The sequence below is a fragment of the Callithrix jacchus genome, chromosome 1 (assembly GCF_049354715.1).
Source record: "Callithrix jacchus isolate 240 chromosome 1, calJac240_pri, whole genome shotgun sequence".
NCBI classification, from domain to species: Eukaryota; Metazoa; Chordata; class Mammalia; order Primates; family Cebidae; genus Callithrix; species Callithrix jacchus.
In genome coordinates, this window is record NC_133502.1 from 100,561,136 (window position 1) to 100,578,783 (window position 17,648).

Below are 17,648 nucleotides of genomic sequence, written 5' to 3' on the forward strand. Positions count from 1 at the left end.
GCGCGTCTCGCGACCCGGGATCCCCAGCCCAACTCCAACGCCTCGGAAACTGCTCGGAGTCCTGAGGGCGGCGCTGCAAGGATACTCGATGGAACTCGGTGGAGAGAATTAGAGTAACAACACTGACAGCTCATTAAGGCTTCACTTTGCATTGGCTGCCTGGCTTTGTATGAGTAATCTAATCTGAATCTCAGATTTCTCGGTTTTTTTTTTTTTTTGAGATGGAGTTTCGCTCTTGTTACCCAGGCTGGAGTGCAATGGCGCGATCTCCGCTCACCGCAACCTCCGCCTCCTGGGTTCAGGCAATTCTCCTGCCTCAGCCTCCTGAGTAGCTGGGATTACAGGCAAGCGCCACCATGCCCAGCTAATTTTTTGTATTTTTAGTAGAGACGGGGTTTCACCATGTTGGCCAGGATGGTCTCGGTCTCTTGACCTCGTGATCCACCCGCCTCAGCCTCCCAAAGTGCTGGGATTACAGGCTTGAGCCACCGCGCCCCGCCAGATTTCTCGTATTTTGTGGGGAGATACTAATCTCTGCTAGTAGCGTTGGCCTGAGTACTGCAATGAACTAGTAAAGAGCTTCGTTCGGTTAAGGGCCAAAGTTAAGGAACGGGCCAAGGTCTCTGATGCAGTTACAGCATGGGCTTTGTCAGACACTAGAGACCCCAGAGGAAATGCCTGCGCTGGACAGAAGGACAGGGTAAAATGCCAAATGCTGGTCCATACATAACATTAAGAGATCATCATCCCTCTCTGTAGGATCCGTAACTGGAAGAAGGATGCTCTCTCTACATTTGTTGTTTTTCAGAGGCGTCAACAAGTGCTTTAATCCCCTTCGCCCAGGGACCCAGAAGTGAGTCCATTAGGAACGGTGGGTGGGAACCCCAGGTAAAGGACTACCAAGGCGCAGTGCCAATGGACGGAGATTACGTGTTCTCCTGAGAGTGTAGGCAACCATTTGTCATGCCTTTCAAGATCCAGGACAGGAAGACAGGAGGTTCCCCAGCAGAGAGGGCTGCAGGCTTTTGCAGGACAGAAAATCTCAGGTAACTGTCTTTAATTACACAAATATTAATATATTCATGCATTTATCGACAGCCTACTACGTGTCTGTGTTTCTTGTTAGGAATATCGCCATGTTTGCCTTCATAAGAGGTGGGAGGGAATCCTTTTTGTGAATGTTTGTCTTTTTCGAAAGTAGTATACTGACAGTCCCTGACTTGATGGTTCTACTTATGGTATTTTTAACTTATGATGGGTTTAATCACATGTGACCCCTTTGTAAGTCAAGAAGCATCTGTATAGCAAATTTGAAAGATATGGAAAAGTAGAAGGAAGAACCCCGTAGATTTCCATCCTTAAAACAATTATACTTAGCATTTTGGTGCTTATTTCCAGATTTTGCTATGAAAATTTTTTTTACATAGCTTTAATAAATACTTAAAAAGAAAAACACACAATCATATACATTTTTGTGATTACAAACTTTCATAATCTTCTTACATCATAAATGGTAGAATATTAATTTTACTTTTTAAAGTAAAATGGTAGAAATATTTTTACTTGATGTTTGAATAGTTTCTAGTTTTTTTAAAATATAATTTCAACTTTTATTTTAGATTCAGGGGGTACCTATGCAGGTTTATTACCTGGGCATATTGCGTGATGCCAAGGTGTCGGATACAAATGATCTTGTCACCCAAAAACTGCCCATAATACTCAGTAGTTTTTCATTGCTTTCCACCTCTTGCCCCCCTCTAGTAGTCCCTAGTGTCTATTGTTGCCATCTTTATGTCCATGAGTACCCAACGTTTAATTCCCACTGTATGTGAGAACATGCAACATTTAATTTTCTGTTACTGCTTTAATTTGCCAAATATATTGGCTTCCAGCTGCAACCATATTGCTGCAGAGGACATGATTTCCTTGTTTTTTATGGAGCATAGGATTCCATGGTATATATGTACCACAATGACTTTATTCACTACCGTTGATGGGCACCTCGGTTGATTCTATGCGTTTGCTATTGTGAATAGTGCTGCAATGACCATATGAGTACATGTGTCTTTTTGGGAGAGTGACTAATTTGGGGTATATACCTAGAATGAGATTGCTGGGTAGAATGGGGGTTCTGAGTTCTTTGCGAAATTTCCAAATTGCTTTCCACAGTGGCTGAAGTTATTTACATTCCCGACAGCAGTGTGTAAACATTTCTTTTTTCCTGCAGCACCACCAGCATCTGTCGTTTTTTGACTTCTTAGTTGCCATTCTGACTGGTATGAGATGGTATCTTATTGTGGCATCGATTTGCATTTCTCTGATGATTAGTAATTTCTTTCATGTTTGGCAGCTCCTATGTCTTCTTTTGAGAAATATCTGTTAATTTTACTTTTTGTTGACATTTGAGTAATTGCTAATTAAAACATTTAAAAAATATTCTGCTTACCATGTTTGTTCACCATTGTACTTGCTTATAAACTATCCTATTATAAACAGCAGAAAGCTTTTTTCTAAATGTTTATTTTCTTATGGCCCTTGGCCTAGTACTCTTCTTTTTTCAGTTTCCTTAGGTAAGCTATCACCTCGTGTAGTTAACTATTTTAGCACATTAATTCTTTGAATTTTAAGACAGTGAAACCAACTGGTTGCTAAATATCCTCAAGGTAAAATCTTATGAACTGAACCATTGCCATCTTCTGTCACCAAGCTGCTCTTCCTCTGATATTCCTATTATCAATTAGTAGCACCAGGACACCCAAGCCAGAAACAGAACAGCCATTCTATACGTCTCTCTGAATTTTCTCCATAGCTAGTCTACTAATATGTGGATGAGGTGAAAATATATGCTGGGCAGAGAAATCCTAGAATTCTCACTGTTCCCTACACTTCCCCCTAATAAACTTAAAGATCCTTCAAGTCTTCAGCTGTATTTTGAAGTACATTTTTAATTACATAGTAATATATGTTCACAATCTGAGGCAAAATTAAAATATTCTTAAGGCTAAATATCCCATTCAAAAGCAAAAATGCAATTCCACATAAAATTTTCTGTCTATTGACTTACTTTATATCAATATAGAGTCTTGTTTCCTTACTGAATCCAATTTAGTCTGTTACTATCAATATTTATTTTGGTGCCCAAATTGTCATAGATTTAGCTAGTTACTTCAATTTGACTTCTGTATTCTTTTTATATATCTCTGTTATTTCTTACTTTCTGATACAAAAAGATATTTCAGGCTCATTGTATACTTTTGCTGTATCGGTCCTAGGTTCAGCCATTTCTGTTAGTACTCCTTGTTTCTTTATTGGAGAATGGTATTTAGAAGTCAAGGTCTGGGTGCTACTTATGTTCATTATTATTAATATTAGGGTATTGTTGGTTTTAGGCCTTCTCAATGGACAGAGCTAGTAAACACATATGTTCACACATTTAAATCTCAGTCTATTTCTCTACATATCTATGTATCTTGGAAATAAAAAATTTATACAAGTACCTCTAGTTGTAATTTAACACTACAGGATTTATTCTAGTTTTCCTCCTTTCCATGTTGGTAACTTATTTCTCCAACAATGAGAAATCTGGTTCCCATTATCTTCAATATATTTTTGTATTCAATCAGTGCTTCTATCTGCAAGCAATCTCTCATCGCCACCACAGTTTTTCAGGTATGGCTGTCCTCTTCTACCCACTTGGGCTTAAACCTCTATGTGCTCAGCAGCTGTGTTATGTAGATAACCTTCTCAACCCACTGGATATCCAAAACCTGGAACCAGGCAACCTTTCTATGATAAACCCCTGTTTACCCTGCTTGGGCTCTTACACTCTGCTCTAGGACACTACAACAGCTCCTAACTATTCCCTCCTCCTCTTTAGGTTTAAATGACTATTTTGCTTGGCTTAACTAATGGCTATAAGATTTAATTATTTGGAAAGGGAAGAGGAAGAGACATACTGTATTCGCTCCCAAATACCCCACCCCTTATTTTGTTGAGGAGTAACTGACATGCAAAAAATGCATATAAAGTGTACAGTTTGAAGAGTTTTGATGTATGTATATGTACATGTTAAATCATTACACTCGAGATAGCAAACACACCCATATCCCCCCATTCATTCTGAGTTTTTTATATTAAACTTTTTATTTTGAGATGAATGTACAATGTATAGTTATAAGAAATAATGGAGAGATCTCATGTACAGTTAACCCAGTCTCCTCCAACAGTAACATCTTACAAAATTGTAATATGATATCACAACCATTGACATTGATATAGTCAAGACATAGAACATTTCTCTCACCTTGAGAACCTCTCATGTTGCCGTTTTATAGACATACCCACTTCCCTACTCCCTTCGCTTCATCTAATCTGTTTTCCAATTTTTGCCATTTCAGTAATTTTTTTACATATATGGAATCATATAGTACATGATTTGGGGGGGAATTATTGTCCCTCAGCTTAATCCTTTTGAGTTTCATTTAGGCTGTTGCATTTATTAGTAGTTTATTCTATGGGATGGGTGTACTGCAGTTTGCTTTACCACTCAGTAAATGACAATTGGGTTGTTTCCAGTGTTGGGCTGCTCTGAATAAAGCTTCATAAACATTTCTGTACAGATTTTGTGTAATGTTAAATCTTCATTTCTTTATGATAAATGACCAGGAGTATGAATGCTGAGTCGTGTGGTAGCTGCATATTTAGTTTTTTTAATTTTTTTTTTTTTTTTTTTGAGACGGAGTTTCGCTCTTGTTACCCAGGCTGGAGTGCAATGGTGCAATCTCGGCTCACCGCAACCTCCGCCCCCTGGGTTCAGGCAATTCTCCTGCCTCAGCCTCCCAAGTAGCTGGGACTACAGGCACGCGCCACCGTGCCCAGCTAATTTTTTGTAATTTTTAGTAGAGACGGGGTTTCACCATGTTGACCAGGATGGTCTCGATCTGTTGACCTCATGATCCAACCGCCTCGGCCTCCCAAAGTGCTGGGATTACAGGCTTGAGCCACCGCGCCCGGCCCCATATTTAGTTTTTGATGAAGCTGTCAAACTGTAGCAGTACCATTTTACATTTCCATCAGCAGTGTATGAGTGATCCAGTTTCACCTCATCTTTGTCAGCATTTGGTGTTGTCACTATTTTGGATAAAAAAAATTCGCTGCTCTGACAAGTGTGTAGTGATATCTCACTATGGTTTTAATTTGTGTTTTCTGAATGGCTAATGATAGTGAACATTTTTCATGTGCTTATTTTCCATCTGTATATCTTCTTGGTAAAATGTCTCTTCAAGTCTTTTGCCCATGTTCTAGTTGGATTGTTTGTTTTTTTGTATTATTGAGTTCTCAGAGTTCTTAATATATTCTAGATACTAATTCTGTGTTGGAGAGATGATTTGTTGAGTTTCTTCCAGTCTGTAGCTTCTTTTCAGGTTCTTAACAGTCTTTTACAGAGCAATATTTTTAATGTTTGATGAAATTCAACTTAGCCATTTTTCTTTTTATGAAAAGAAGCTTTTGTTGTCATGTCTAAGAACTCTTTTCCTGGCCTTTGATCCTAAAGACTTTCTCTTTTTTTTCCTAATGGTTTTATAGTTTTGTTTTTACATGCAAGTCTGTAATTTATTTTGAGTTAATTTTTGCATAAGGTGTGAGACTTAGGCAGAGGATTCTTTTTTCTCCCCATGGATGTCTATATACTCAACACTACTGGATTGAATCGAATATGTTTACTTCATTGAATTGTTTTTTGTACTTTGTCAAAAATTCATCGAGCATATTTGTGTGGGTCTATTTCTGGGTTTTCCATTCTGTTTTACTTGTGTGTATCTCTCTGTTAACACTATAGAGTCTTGATTCCTGTGGTTACATTGCAAGTCTTAAAATTTGGTAGACTGATTTCTTCTATTTTATTCTTCTTTTCAAAATTTGAGCTATTCCTGTTCCTTGGCCTTTCTGTATAATTTGTAGAATAGTCTTGTATATAAAAAAATATGCTGAGATTTTGATAGCAACTGTCTTAAACAATTGTATCTGGGGAGAACTGACATCTTAATATGTTAAATCTTTCAACCCATGAACATGTTATACTATAGCTTTCCATTTATTTAGGTCTTTTGCATTTCCTTCATTGGCATTGCGTAGTTTTTAGCATACAAGTCTTGTACATGTTTCATTAAAGTTACACTTAAGTATTTTTTTTTAGTTATTGCATATGATATTGCATTTTTAAATTTATTGCCTATATACTCACTGATAATATATAGAAACAATAGATTTTTGTCTTTGTTTTGTATCCTTTGACTTCACTGAACTAATATATAACTTCTAGGAGTATTTTTTGCAGGTCTCTAGATCTGCAAAAGGGAGGTGATCCACCCCCATTGGCATCCTTAAGTGCTGGGATAAAACTACTATTTAAAAATGCAATTATAAAGGATTTTGCCTTAAAAACCTGTTGTTCTTCAGGCTTTGGGGGATCCTGGAAACCTGTGGCTTAACACAGGGACAGTGGTCAGGATGTGAGGGCGTTAGCTATGAGGAAACTTCCTAGAAAATTGAGAACATATGAAAGTCCTAAACTAATAGTTTATCTGTGCTGAGCATCCTCAAATGGTAGCATATTACTCTAAGAGCATTTTAAAAAGACTCCTCCTGGAGATAATAAAACCAAGTGCAGTGTGAAATCTAAGACCAGACTTCTGGGTGGTGATGTAGGTAAATTGGGAAGATGTCATGGGGCCGGTGGTGAGACAGCCTCACCCTACCAGAAGCTACCTCTGCCACCTCCCAAAGGCTGCCTAAAATGCTTTGGTAAGAGCTTATTACAAGACTTGGAGTTAGATGTATGTAGAATGTGTGAAATGTTTTCCTGGCAGGGATGACATTTTAAACTTTTACATTACAGGACTGGGAGTCATATACAATATAGTACTTGAAAGCAGATTTTAAGAGGGGGATAGAAAAAAAACTATGAAGACACTGATGCTAAGAGTGGAAAGGAAAAGTTATCTAAGTGGTGATAGAGTACCAAGGATAGCTTTTTGTTACTTCTCAAATTTGCCAGCATTTAGTGGACAAAATGAATATTCTTAACCATACAAGTAATTTTAATATTAGGGCATGCTTTTCACTTTAAGAAATTACATATTAATATTGTGCATCATGAATATAGGGAATTTATTCATTAGAGCTCTAATATTTACTACTGTCTGATGTAGAGAAGTCTCCTCCCCTCTCTGGGCTTTGGTTTCATTCATTGATAAAGTAGCACAATATTCACAGGAAGATCTAAGTGCCTGTTACAATAGAAACAAATAGAAAAAGAAGAAGAATCGGCACAGTACCTGACCTGCTAACCTCATAGGTTGTGAAAATGCACTGAGATGGCTGGAAATAGAATTCTTTATAAAGTGGGCAAATTTATTGTTTATAGTTGGTGCTAGTGCAGAAAGGATGAGTGCTGTGAAGCATTGCCACTCAATGTCAATGGAATTTACTTTTGGTGGTGCAAAAAAGAAAATAAATAGATCTCTAGTCTCTTGTTTTCTTAAATTTTGAAGGAGCTTCAACCATGTTCAGAAAGGGAATCTTATTAACATTTGGGGAAAAACATTTTTACTGAAACTTCTTGCAGGTTTTAACTGTAGGCACACATATGTTTGTAAAGATAACTAGCCAATGAATGACATTTTAAAAGAGAGAAGCTGTTCTTTGAACATCTCCTCAAAGAATCAAATTGGAGAGAGTGCACATGCAGGTATTTTTTTGCTAAAGAGCATGATGTGTCTGAGGAGTTATGACCCACAGTATCTATTCCAGAGATCACTTGGCAATTGTAAATGCGGGGGGACAGGGGAACCTCTATTCTATGTTTGTGTAGCTCTTGAGCTGTGTAGAACTAATTGCTCCAACCACACCATGAGGTCAAGGGCAGAGCCCATTCCTTATAGATGATTCTGTCTCCTAGTTTGCAGCAGTAAATATTTATTAGATGAAAACTTGGCTGAGGCTCCATATTAAAGAGATGAGGAAGTGGCATCTCTTGGCAGATTTTAACCTCAAGGCAGGTTACCTGCTCCTGCATAATTGAAAGGAGACCAGGCCTGGCTTGAAGGCTGTCTCACCCTTTCAAAGAGATCAAGTAACAATGATGGCCCATGGGTGTCAAATAAAGAGCTTTATAGTGTTAAAAGAAACTTCAGCCAAATTAAATTTAAAAGTGTTTAACTGATCAATGAATGATTAGCGACTTGAGAGGCCCCAGAATCACAGCAGATTCACAGACACTACGGGGGTGCCTCGTGTTTAGAACAAATTTATAAACAGAAAGGGTAAAGTGACGTACAGGAATTGGAAGTGAGATACAGAAAGAGTGAGATTGGTTACAACTCAGTCTTTGCCTTATATGAATGCAGTTTGAACATTCAGCAGTCTATGAGTTGTTGAAGTATGGCCGCTGGAATTGGCCAGAACTCAGGTATTGTTACAGGTGCATACTTTTGAGTTTTCAAGTTGTCTGGCTATTAAGCTAGGTTACCGTTCATGTGCCAGGACTCAAATATAGAAGTAAAGAGTCCTTCTCAGGCCATATTTATCTTGCTCTAACAATAGTTTAAGAAAGACATGAAAAATTAAGAGAGTTCAGAGGACAGCTGTCATGATAAAGAGTTTAGAAAAGGACGTGTAGGAAGATGGGTCAGCGGTGGGGGATATTGGGATTATTTAAGCCTGACAAGAGGAGCCCAAATAAAGTATGACAGGTAGTGGGCATTTTGACATTTGCAGGGATGATTTTATAAAATATAGAGCAGATGTTCTCAAGGTTTTTTTTTTTTTTTGATGCCAAGGCACTCAGGAAAAGATTACGTTTACATGGTCGACGGTGTAATCAGGCGAGGTTGCTTAAGACTACTTTCTGCCCTAAGGCTTTGATATGCTTGGGTCCCCCTTTGCTAGGAAAGACTACTGAGATGAATAGTATCATCCAAAAGAGCAGGATGGCTTAATAGTAGAAAGGAGAGCCTCATTGCTTTTCTTAGTTTGCAACCCAGGAAGGGAAAGGATCCAGTGTGGAATGAAGGTGCTGCTCTCTGTTGGAATAGGGGAAGGACAGGTTGCAATTTATAATCATATTCATACATATTCAACATGTTTGGGAAAAGTATGCATATCTATATGGGAGCTGAGCCCACCATAATGAGTAAACATATGTAACATACATCCCATGTTTGCTTTGGAATGGGGTTTTAGCACTAACATGAGATAGAATTTGGCTCTTTACAACAAAGGGTGAACTACGGGATACAAAGGTGGTTTGTGTGCAGCCTCTTAGAAGCTGGCAGAAACTGGCAATCTGTAATTTTAATAGCTTATCAGAAAAGAATATTTGTAAGGCTGGTCCTCTGTTCAGTCAGAGCTGAGAGCTGATATGGTTAAAGGGATTTTAGTTATAGAAAGTTAGAAATTTGCCATGCCATCCAGGCTCTGAACCCTTGACCTATAGGGAACATTGTTTCCTTAACCCTAAGGTCTGTCTTAGTTGATAAAGGGGCATCTGTTTGGTCTCTTAGATCACAATAGCTTAGTGTACTGTAATCTATTCCTTGTTTAAGGGAGTTGCTTACTTGTTATGAAATTGATGTAGAGGGCTGGGACTCTGTATTTGAGATTGAGTTAGAAAATGGATCAAAATGACAAATATGAGATTGAAATAAAAGAAGGAAATAATCGATTCTGGATTTGAAAATACTGCTTGATATGTCACAGGATGGGTGTGTAGGAATGTTTTTAAAGAAAAGAACTTTTATCTGAGGAATGTGAGTCCTTTTAAGTTATCAGGCCTAGACAGACATTCAAATGAGACAGCAATCACAGCCCTACTTTATCCTTGAGCTGTGTATTCATCTCTTGAAATTGCTTGCTATTGCCACATGTAGCAGCTATACATTAACCCAATAACCCCACACCTGACACTATAACCCACACCCTATAACTTAACAATGTATAGCCAAACATTAATCAATATCACTTCATAAACCAATGAGAATTCCTGATAAGAACTTTGTATCTGCCCACTTCTAGTCCCATTTTTTGACTAAAAACCTGCTAGTTACTGCTGCTAATTGGAGTGTATATTTAGGGTGACTTGCATCTGTGTTCCCAGGTTGCAATCCTCAAGCTTGACTCAGATGAGCTCTCTATTTATGATAATTTTGTCTCACCTTCTTCCTTTTAGGTCGATGTATATGTGTGTTTGTGTATAGAGTATGTTCCAAAAGTGCTTGAAAAGTTTAAACTTCACTAACTTCAGAAAAATAAGTGCTATAATGTACCCCCAAGATCCCTTGAAGTTTAGTTACATACATTTATTGTACACTTACTTTCACTTTGTAGATGTTAAAAATGAATTATTAGTGAAACCATTCCCCAGAGTTAAAGAAACCAATGACCAACACAGATCATCAGTTTACAGGATAGCAGATTAAACAACAGCAACAACAACAATAACTTGCTAAAATGCCAAAACTCTCCCTGCTTGTGAGATTAAAAAACTGGCTAAAATGGATTAAAGTTGATATTGCCAACTGAAGTTTGCACAGAATAAGCTGGCTGACATCACAGCCCAAATTTCTGCCACGTTTTCAACTAACTCCCCACAAATGTGCACGTGCGATCCATGAGGTAGCATTAAAAACAACTGTGCATGCCTGAGGACTTTACAGACCTCCTTTCTTCCACTGATCACCTATTAATCCCAGAGACCACTCCCTAAACCTTTTCTAGCAAAATGACTGCATGAAAGCCAGCACACGTGATAGATTTGAGCTGGACTCCTGTCTCATGGTAAATTTACCATAAAAACCTGCTTTTCTCAAAAACCCAAATTGGACAGTGAGCTCCTTTTCTTTGGTAATATTAGTTTTAATCGTTTGAGTCAGTCTCTCTGATTGGAAATAGTTAAGGCTGACTTTAAAGTAAAAAATTTACTGTTGACATTCACAAAACAAAGTAAGTATAAAGGCACGTTAAGTTTCACATCTGGGCTAATGTAAGGCAAAAACATTCTGTAGATAAGAGGGATTGGAGGACTTTGGGATCCTGAGAGTGCCAATGCCTGGGTACAGGCAGTATTTCAGGCTTTCAAGGCTGTGGTGTTGGTGGGGTTGAAGTTACGGGCTCCAAACAGTAAAGCAGGACTTGGGTAACACCTGGTTTATGGTTGGAGCAAACAGAAAATTCCACTAAAATAAAGATATGACATGAAGAAAGGATAGAGTTGGGAAATGGAGTGGGAGGGTAGAGCAGAGGGACCTGGAGGGCACAGGAGGGGTGGGGTCTGCTAGGCTGGTGAGGTCAAGGCTGTGGACACACCCTCCTCTTATTGCTCCCTCCACCCTTAGAAACCCTTTGTGACTTCCATGCTCTATGATGCAGGCCTGGGCTTATAGTTAAGCCTGGGCAAGCTCAGGGCTCAGTTGCTTCAGGCAGCCATGCTATTCACCTCATGGGGAATATCCTCTCTTTTCTGAACAGCTGTACTGAGTCAGGGCTCAGCTCTGGCTTGGCATATTGCTTGGATATTGACCCCAACTTCATCCGCTTGACTGGGCTGGGGTTGTTTATGCTGTACTTGTTCTACGTGCTATTGACTCTCTATTTGTCACCCGCTGGGAAAAATAATGGCATCCCAATGGTAAGGAACCATGGGTGAACACCCAAGGGAGATTCCCTGTGGTTTCCCAATCCTATTCCCACATTTCTAAGTAAGTTTGGTTGGTACAGAGAGATGGGCTTAGATGGAAAGTCTGAAGAGAGGATAGAATTTCATCTTCTTAGGAAGAGGTTGGGTAGACTTAGGGCTTCAGGAGGACTAAAGTTTCCGTTTGAAGCTCATAGACTACCTATCTGGCTGTGATGGAGAGTTCCAGATAAAATTCCAAACACAGTAATTCTGTGGTCCCTGATTGGACTACATAGAGAGTGTGGTCTCTCTGAAGAAGAACAATTTCTGCTGAAATTTGATCATGAGTCACATTCCCATGTCACCTTCATTCAGTCAAGCCTTCCTTCATATTGGGTTGACCAGGGGAGCAACGCTGAGAGTTTCTGAGCAGAGTCTGGAGCCAGAGTTCTGTCTCTGGGACACTCTTCCTATGAGGGAGCACAGATGTGACTATTGCCCTCTGAGTCTGTGCCCTCCTTGAGGACTGCTAATGGAGCACATCAAGTGTGACTCTCACAGACAAAATCCTCTGAGTTTTTCAGGGAAGGAAAACTTAGAAATATTTGATCACCTTTAATAATTGATAACAGGAACATATTAGCATTAATTAGGGAGTCACATTATGCTTGTGTAATGAGTGAATGAATGAATGAGCTTCATAGAGAGTGAGATAAATGAGTCCCAGCCTCTCATTGTCTTTCATTTGTTCTCAGCCTCAGGGCAGATGCAGGAGGAGAAAGAAACGTGGGACATCTAAAGGTAAGGTCAGCCTGCTCTATCTGAGCTTCGAGGGTGACCCTTCCTGTTTCTGTAAGGAGGACTCAGGCCCATGATTTCTTAGAATGTCAGTTACTAGATACAGTCTCAGAAAACAGAGCACTCAGCAGAGAGGCTTACAGAAAAGCGATCAGACCTGAGACACTGCTCATAGGCCCTGCTCTGCCCATCCATAGGCATGATAGAGTGATAGACCTGGGCACTGGGTGTTGCCCAATTCGTGGGCAAGTTAGATATCAAGGAATGACTACTGGCTGGCTTGGAACCAGAGCTTCTGTCTCACAACTTTGCATAAGTACTTTGACTTCCTTGGTGCTCAGATTTCTCCTGGAGGTAATTACTGACATCTGTGTTTCCAATGGTGGTTTTGAGCATCACATGGAGTAATGTATGTGAAGGAATTTTATAAATGATGCCACATACACATGTGAACTTGTTAATAGTATCAATGACTATTTGCCCTTTTCTACTGATACTTGGGGCTATCGGAGTTGAATATCCCAAAGATCTTCTGCAGAGCGACTTCTGTATGATCCCTGTGCCTCTACTTTCATACATATGACATACTGTTATGGTTTCCCAGACCAGATAACCTTCCAGAAAGCAGCAGAAGAGGAAAGGAAGCTGGTTTCTTTTCTGAAAAGGTGATTAATTATTTCCTTCTGTCCTGTTCCCACCCCAGTCCTTTTTTTAGCAAGTTCTATTCACCTCAGGGATTTCTTGTAGCCTCCTGTAGTTGTGGGAGTGGGTAGCCATAGGAACGTGTATGTGAATGAATGTGTTGAGAGGCCCTAGAGTGCATGATGAGGTCATAGGCGGGGGGCCATGTGAAGCAGGTAGCAGGCACCAGGGTTCCCACCCCTGCCATGCTAACAGACCCTACTTTCCTTTTTCTGGTCCTGGCTGCAGCATCGGGCCTCCTGCTTTCTGCAGTCCCCTGGGCCAGCATCATAATACTGCCCGCTTTCATCGACTGTTATGCCCAGACCCCCTCTGTGTGGTGTGTAACAGAACAGCTGCTGAGATCCAGCGACTGCTGTGTTGGGAGTCCCTGAAAGATGCTGCTCCCTCTGTGTCCCCTTCGACTTCTGCAGCTTCTGAGACTGAGTCATTGTTCACTCTGGCTTCTGCCTCATCAGCCACCCCTCCAGCAGACTTAATAGTGTCCCCTTGTCCTGACCCTTCACCACCCCCCTTAATTCTCTCACCTGACCTGATCACCCCTTTAGATGACTTATTTTTACCCTCATCGCTGAGGGACCCTCTGCCACCAAAGCCTGTTCCTCCCCTGGATTCTAAGTTCCCTATAGACCATTCCCCACCCCAACAGCTTCCTTTTCCCCTTCTCCCACCACATCACATTCAGAGAGCAGAGCCCAGTCCCCATCCTGAAGTCAGTTTGTCTCTGAACACCATCTTTTCATTTGACTCTACTCTATCCCAAGATATGAACTCTTTGCCAAATATTTCCCAGGCCATTAATCCCTGTGATTCATGTACTTTTCATTACAAACCACCAAACTCTTCTGCTTCACGAATGCAAGATTGCACTGTGACTCAGTCTAAGGCAAATCTCACCATACTGAAGGCTTTGGAAAAAGAGACGTTATCTGTAGGTGGCTCTGGTGGGTCCACCACCTCTGCCCCTACAATCGGAGACATTGACCATTCATGCCCTACATCTGCAGAATTCTCCTGGTGGCAGCCTCATGCCAAGGACTCGTTTTCTTCCAATTTTGTACCATCTGATTTCATGCAAGAGCTCCTTAGCCTTCATTCTTCTGAAGCCTCTTTAGGGGAGTCCTCTGTGGTCAACCTCATAGCGCCTGTTAAGATCTCATTTCTCAGCCATGACATTCTGGCACTTCTGGAGAGACAAGTCAGAAAAAGGTGCGATTTTCTGATGTGTAAAGAAAGTGGAAAGAAACCAGGAACTTTCCCGGAACATCTTCGGCCAAACTACCAACTAAATTCTTCAGGGAAAATGTTAGCCTCAATTGCTGATAAGCATGGCTTGGCAGCCTCCCTTCCATTTTCGGCCAGTAATAGGAAAGTAGAGCGGCTGCGCATCCATCAGCAGCCCCCATATTCTAAGTGCTTTGAGGACCATTTAGAGCAAAAATATACCCAGCCTCTCCCCTTCCCTCAAACCCTGCCCCAAGGTCAGTCCCCGGCTCAAAATCCATCTCCGCTCACAGCCCAACCACCTAGTCCTCTATTCCAGATTGGGATCTGTGGAGTGTGTTTTCATAAATCTCAGAATGAGGCACAGTCTCTTACACCATCTGAAATTAATCATCTGGAGTGGAATGTGTTGCAGAAAATACTGGAAAGTGAGTGGGGTTTACCCTCTGTGGTTCAAAAATCCCAGGAAGACTTTTGTTCTCCAGCTCCCAGTCTTGCCTTCGTCAAGTCCTTTAAGGCTCGTGGTCCCATCTCCACTATTCCTGGAGATTTTCCACTCAGTGCTGAGCTTAGGAAGAAACTGGAGCACCACCTTCAAAAGAGGCTCATCCAGCACAGATGGGGTCTGCCCCACAGAATCCACGAGTCTCTGTCACTGCTACATCCTCAGAGCCCAATCTTGGAGATATCTGAGTCAGAGAACAGTGAGGGACCCTTACATAGCTCTTTGGTTGAGGGTCAGAGCCACAATGATCTCAAGAATTTTAAATCAAGGAAACCTAGAAGCTTCCAAAAGAGAAGCTCAAATATGCTTTCCCTAGAGAATGTGGGGAAGTTTCAGGGATACAGCCAGGAGAATGGCCCAAAAGATCATCTGTTGCACGAACCAGAGACATCTTCAGAAGAGGATCTGAGTGCTAATTCTGAGAGCAACCTAGAAGGTCATATGATGCATCTGCCAGGGAATGATTCAGGGGTGAGCCTAGGTCAGAAACAACTTGCAAATGCCCTGACAACACATTTGAGCAAGAAATTTGAGGAAATCAGTAAGAGTCAAGTGCCTGGGAGTGTGCGTAGTTCATGGCATTCAGTCAAGCAGACAATGTCTCTTCCTGAGAAATCCCATAGCAAAATAAACCATCGAAATTTGACAGCATTGGTGGGTGAGGACCACTGTGTTGATACTTCTCAGGAGATTTCCTTCCTTGGCTCCAACAAACAAAAGATGTTGGAAGCCCATATTAAATCTTTCTATATGAGGATGCTGTGGAATCTTCCCAGCAAGGTCCTTGAATCCATAGAAATCTGTAAATCTCAAGAGGACGTTTCCAGTTCCTTTTCCCATCTTGACTTCCCCTCCTCAGACACCTTCATTCCTCAGGAAGATTCCAAAGATGGTGCCTCCAGTCCCCTTAGAGGAAGCACTACAGATTTTCAAGGAAAAAAGATAGAAACAACAAACGTAGACATCCTGGATCATCCACACCTGGTCATCTCACCTGTTGACAAAGAACGGCAAGAGACCCTGAGAAGAGAATTATCTGATACTGATAATGAGCTTATAGAAACTGTCCAGACACCTGACAATGGCAGACAGACTTTTCTGCCCCCCACTCACAGCATCATAGATGAAGTCAGTCAGAAACAGAATGTAGTAGTCAGTAGGAGCAGCCCAGAGCTGGCCAGAATACAAGCTGGTGTTGGCAGTGCGTCAATGGATAAAAAAGTGAGTGTCAGTAATAACATGGAAAGGCTTCAGGGCAGTAGAAAGACCTTTTCTGTCACCAATGGGCCTATGGAAATGTTCAAGGAAGATGAGCTCAGTTTTCTTCAATCACAAACTAGAAACAACTTGACTACCAGCAAGTCAGGAAGCTCCTCAGTGATAAAGGTGAAAGAAAGCACTTCTCTTGAAACTGAAAATTTCTTACCAAAAATATTATTTCCCCAAGATCCTAAATCATCATCCCTTAAACATCAGATGCTGAGTGAGTTAAAGTTGGCCCAGGGGGAGCATAGCCAAGCTCAAACCCATTTCACTGACATGCCCCATGCCTTAGATAACTTGACTTCCAAGGGCTTACTGACTCATGCCCAGGGTATCTCCAGTGGGAACACGGCAACTTCCCAGGTGCTACATGTCCATGTGGAGGACAGAAGGATCCATGTGGAACAGCAACAGGAGCCCACGGTCCCTAAGCATGTCTTACAGATTTCCCAAGTTAAGAATTTCCCACCAGCTACAAAAAGAGTAAAATCCAAAGGAGGAGAGCTTGGTGGAGGGGATGCAGGATTGGGAATACCCCAACTCAGGAGAAAGAGCCATCCTGTTCAAAAGAAGACATCAGGGGAGGTGCTTGGGAGAAAATCTTCCCCACCCTTGATAACACAGCCTCCTCCTGACAACCTTTTCAGAGAATGGATGAAGACCTTTTTTCAGAGGTTTAAGAAACCCAGCATAATATGTGAGGAACAAGAATGTTCCCAGAAAAAGGGTAGCTCCCTGTCATCATCTGTGCAGGATAGAGGTCCAGCTAAGATTAGAGCTGCCTTTACTGGGACTACTGAAGCTCAGAAAGTTAAGAGAGACATTGGAAAGTTCCTAGAGGAGAAGCAGGAGCATAGAGATGGGATAGATATCACCTGTTTCCAAGAGCCCCTTTCCTCCCCAGTGGAGCTTAGAAAAGCTCAGCACAAGCCAATACTGCAGGCCAGAGCAAAGCCTGTCCAGGGCTATCCCTGCAGCTACATGGCTCCCTCCTGCAAAGTGACATGTAGCAAATCTTGCAGCCAACAAGCTACCTTAGTTGGCCAGAATTATCCGACAAGGATGAGACAGATCATAGACAAGAACAGACAGCCCCGGAAAGTTGAGGCATTTAAGGGCAAGATATTGCATCAAAGGCATCCCCAATCCATGCCCCACAGGAAGGCTGTGCCCCAACTAAATCACACTTGCCGGTGTCAAGTTGACTCGGTGCCTCCAGCCATCCCAACCACTGCTAAAAGCACTGTGTTTAGTGATGTGCCTTTAAGTACACAGTAAGTACACAGACAATGCTTCCAAAACATTTCCAGGGAGTAAAATTTCCCCCCACAAAATAATTCACTCCTGGTTGAGAATACTGATTCTCCCCAATAAATGTTCTAATAAGACTGATGTCTTTTCTGTGTATTGTGTTGGGGAGTATAGGTTTTGAGTAACCCAAGCTTGTGCTTTGGGAAAGGTAGGAGTTAGTTCAGTTCTTAC

The 17,648-nt window shown here is 41.2% G+C and overlaps 1 protein-coding gene across 1 annotated transcript; it reads left to right on the top strand.

The window, feature by feature from the left end:
* The first annotated feature begins 11,466 nt into the window (after window positions 1-11,466).
* On the top strand, window positions 11,467-17,625 carry LOC100409191 (spermatogenesis-associated protein 31D1-like). The gene is made up of 4 exons (XM_035303951.3): window positions 11,467-11,686; window positions 12,430-12,475; window positions 13,077-13,137; window positions 13,403-17,625. Exons 1-4 carry the CDS (start codon window positions 11,498-11,500, stop codon window positions 17,442-17,444), a joined length of 4,338 nt encoding a protein of 1,445 aa, XP_035159842.1. The 5' UTR covers window positions 11,467-11,497; the 3' UTR covers window positions 17,445-17,625.
* Window positions 17,626-17,648: the final 23 nt, after the last annotated feature.